The 3,756-nt window shown below is 35.0% G+C and overlaps 1 protein-coding gene across 1 annotated transcript in view; it reads left to right on the top strand.

The window, feature by feature from the left end:
• The window catches only part of SARNP (SAP domain containing ribonucleoprotein), a 71,599-nt gene that overhangs the window by 31,237 nt on the left and 36,606 nt on the right, over positions 1-3,756 (top strand). The window contains exons 8-9 of the mRNA XM_012805613.1: positions 842-864; positions 2,392-2,460. Coding sequence (XP_012661067.1) covers positions 842-864; positions 2,392-2,460 — 92 coding nt within the window. The remainder of the gene's footprint in view (positions 1-841; positions 865-2,391; positions 2,461-3,756) is intronic.

Below are 3,756 nucleotides of genomic sequence, written 5' to 3'. Positions count from 1 at the left end.
AAAAAAAAAAAAAAAAAAAGAGGCCATAATTTCATAATTTCATCTCATGTTAGTAGTTCTGCTCTTTTGTCCAGATGTAGTTTCTTCTTTTTTAACAACTTTATTGATATAATTTATATACCATAGAGTTCATTCAGTTAAAGTATGTAATTCATTTTTTGTTTTATTATATTCACAAGATACGGAACCATCATTACGGTCATCATCACCCCCAAAAGAAACCCTGTGCTGTTTAGCAGTTATCTTCCCATCTCCTCTTCCTGTCTAGCCCTAAACATCCATAAATGTTTTTCTCTATATATACATTTACCTTCATTAAATGAAATCATACAATATGTGGTCTTTTGTGACTAGCTTCTTTCACTTATCATAGTTTTCGAGGTTCACCTGTGTTGTGGCATGTCTCACTGCTTTGTTACTGTTTATTGCTGAGTAATACTCCATTTTATGGATATAACACATTTTATCCAATCAGTTGATAGATATTGGGTTGTTTTCACTTCTGGTTTAGCGTGAATAATGTTGCTATGAAATTTGTATGTAAGTTTATGTGTAGAAATATGTTTTAATTTTTCCTGGATATATATCTGGAAGTGGAATTGCTTGGTCATATGTAATTCTGTTTATGTTTTTGAGGAACTGTCCACTGTTGTCCAGAGCAGCCATGCCATTTTCTGTTCACACCAGCAGTGAATGCAGACACGATCTCTATGTGCCATTACTATCTTTTCATCAGAGCATAGTCCTGTGTACTATTTTTAATGTTGTATGATTAGAAGATTGTCAACTTCTTTTGTGACATTTAAAAATATTTTTTAAAAAACTTTATTTACTTCCTTAGGTCTGTCATCTGAAACCAATACAGTAAGAAATCTTTTTTATCTTTTGCACACCTAGATATTAACTCTGTATAGCTAGTGTTAAAGTTACAGACTTCTCCTCAGATCACAGGAACTGAGTTCATGAATTTAATAACTGTTTTGGTACAATATTGTATCTTCTTTAAAAAAAAAAGTTAGGAATACTGAGAGGTTAGGAAAATTGCCACATCTTTAAACATCGTGCTCCTATCCCTCTTTTTGAAAAGATGAATTGATTTTGTTAGCCTTTTGTCTTATGGTAATAGAGTTTTGTCCAATAGCTGTAGATAATGTCTAATTCATTTTTTTGTTTTTGAGACAGATTTTCACTTTGTTGCCTACACTGGAGTGCAGTGGTGTCATCACAGTTCACTGCAACCTCAAATTCCTGGGCTCAAGCAATCCTCTTGCCTCATTCTCCTGAGTAGCTGGGACTACAGGCATGTGCTATGACTCCTAGCTATTTTTTTTTTTGTAAAGATGAGGTCTTACCTATGTTGCTCAGGCTTATCTTGAACTCCTGGCCTTATCTGATTCTCTTGCCACAGCCTCCTCCCAAAGTGGTAGGATTATAGATGTGAACCATTCCATCTAGCTGCATAATTTCTAATTCTTAATTACCATAAGAGAATCTATCAAAGCAACTTTTATGAGTTCTATTGATAGATACTGCTGGGTTTTGGGGGGGTTTTTTGGATTTTGGGGGTTTTTTTTTTCTTTTTTTTTTTTTTGAGGTTTGGAGACAGGGTCTTGCTCTCTTGTTAAGGCCAGAGTGCAGTGGCGTGATGATACTTGTATTTTTTTTTAACACTACCTATTAAATATAAAATCAAAGAGTTAAGAATGGTCTTTTGGGCCATTGTAACTAGTCATCGTGTTTAGAAAATAGAAACAAATAACTGTGGTTGAAGTACATTCAACTTTATGAAATCCTACTTTGGGGGCTACTATTTGATACTGTAAGTGAAGGTTAAACATTATTATTGTTAATGAAAATGTCCTAAATATCCTTATAATAGCAAGTCTCATATACCAAGGCTTCCAAGGAAATGGAGGGAGAATTGTACTGGGTAGTTGTGATGATAGACTGTCTTCTATAAAAGGAAATACTTCAGTGATAGTTTCTTTTTACTTGGAGATAACGTTAAGAGCTATTTGCAGAGACTGTGTAGGAATTAGGAATTAATGATTTTGGACTGTTAATGATGGACTTGTTTGGGGGGGGTGAATTAGGCATATGTTTATTTTTTCTAGCAGTGTCTGGCCTACTTTGATTTTAAATCCTCCTCAGGTTCTTGCCACCTTTGATGAACAAAGAAAACAGGGCTGAATCTTTGCATTGCATTCCAGAAGAGGCCTTTTAATAATCAATGGGATGAATAGGTGCTTTGTTTTCTAATTTGGCACATAGGGTATCATCGATATTATAAGCTTATTTGAACTTTAAGGTTTAGACCATAATTTTTACCTTTTCTATTTTGTTTCTGATTTTTAAAAATATATTCTCCCTTCCCACCCCTATGTTTTATAGGTTAACCTGGATAAGCTAAAGGAAAGAGCCCAAAGATTTGGTTTGAATGTTTCTTCAATCTCCAGAAAGGTAATGTAGATTGGACAGAATTGCTATTTTTGCAACATTAGAGCCCCTTAGTGGCTACATATGGAAATGACTCTCCTAAGAATGTAGCTGGCTACTCAGAACTTCATTTCACATACTCTTTTGAATTTCACCTCCTCTCACTGGCTACTCTCACTGGTTACATTATAGGAATGGTTTCAGAAACTAATTTTTTCAAGAGTTTTTTTTTTTTGAGACAGAGCCTCACTTCGTTGCCTTTGGCATCATGGCTCACAGCAACCTCTCTTAGGCTCAAGTGATTTTCTTGCCTCAGCCTCCCAAGTAGCTGGGACTATAAGCACCCACCACAATGCTATTTTTAGACATAGGGGTCTCACTCTAGCTCAGGCTGGTCTTGAACTGGTGAGTTCAGGCAGTCCCTTCAGCTGGGCCTCCCAAAGTGCTGGGATTATAGGCATAAGCCATTGTGCCCAGCCTGCAAGATTGTTTTCATAGCTGTCACCCACACTGTTAGAGCATGGTCTGTATTTCACTTGGTTTAGATGTTGAATTCAGTTATATTAAAACTTATTACATTTGTTTTAATTTCTGACATAGGAGTAGTGGATATTAAATAATCAAGAGAAAATAGTCCTATCTTTAGTTCAAAGGTATCTAGAAACAAAACTTGGGGATTTTATAGAACAAAAATAAGAAAGTTATTTGATTCTTTTTGTCCCTTTGCTAACTGATACTATTTAGCCTATTAAGCAAGATGATACCATGCTTTGTAGGGTGATCAATTCTCCAGGGCCTAGTAGTTTTTGAATTTTTTTCTAGGCATATTAGAGAAACAGTAATGATTTTCCTATTTGCCTAGAGAGAGGTGATCTCTGTTTTTATTCTTTGGGAATTAGAGCGAGTTTCTTGGTTGTTGATAGGGTTGTTGTGGTAGTAGGGTATTTCAAAGAGAAAAACTAATATGTCATTATTTCCAACTTTGGTATGAAAGCATTTAGCTCTTTAGAAAGCCATTGGAAGAAACTGACCTGACATTAGTTCTTTTTATGGCTTAGGAAAAAAGCTAAGCACTAAAAGTAATCATTACTGTGCTGCTCTAGAATACATGACCTGAACACAACTTTGTTCTATATCTTCCTTCCATTTTGGTTGCTTTTTTTGTTATTTACCAGAAATACAACATTAGGTCTGTGTGCCTACCTTGATGCTGAGTGCATAGATGTTTAGTGGGAATACTTGGTGGTATGTGTAAAATAAGAAAAAAATGAGGAGTTGAGAGGCAGAATATATGATTCTTTTTTTTTTTTTTTTGAGACA

Source organism: Otolemur garnettii, unplaced genomic scaffold (genome assembly GCF_000181295.1).
Source record: "Otolemur garnettii isolate 467f Iridium unplaced genomic scaffold, OtoGar3 scaffold00043, whole genome shotgun sequence".
Classification (NCBI taxonomy): domain Eukaryota; kingdom Metazoa; phylum Chordata; class Mammalia; order Primates; family Galagidae; genus Otolemur; species Otolemur garnettii.
The sequence above is the reverse complement of the archived record's forward strand: the minus strand, read 5'-3'. Positions and strand labels throughout refer to the sequence as shown.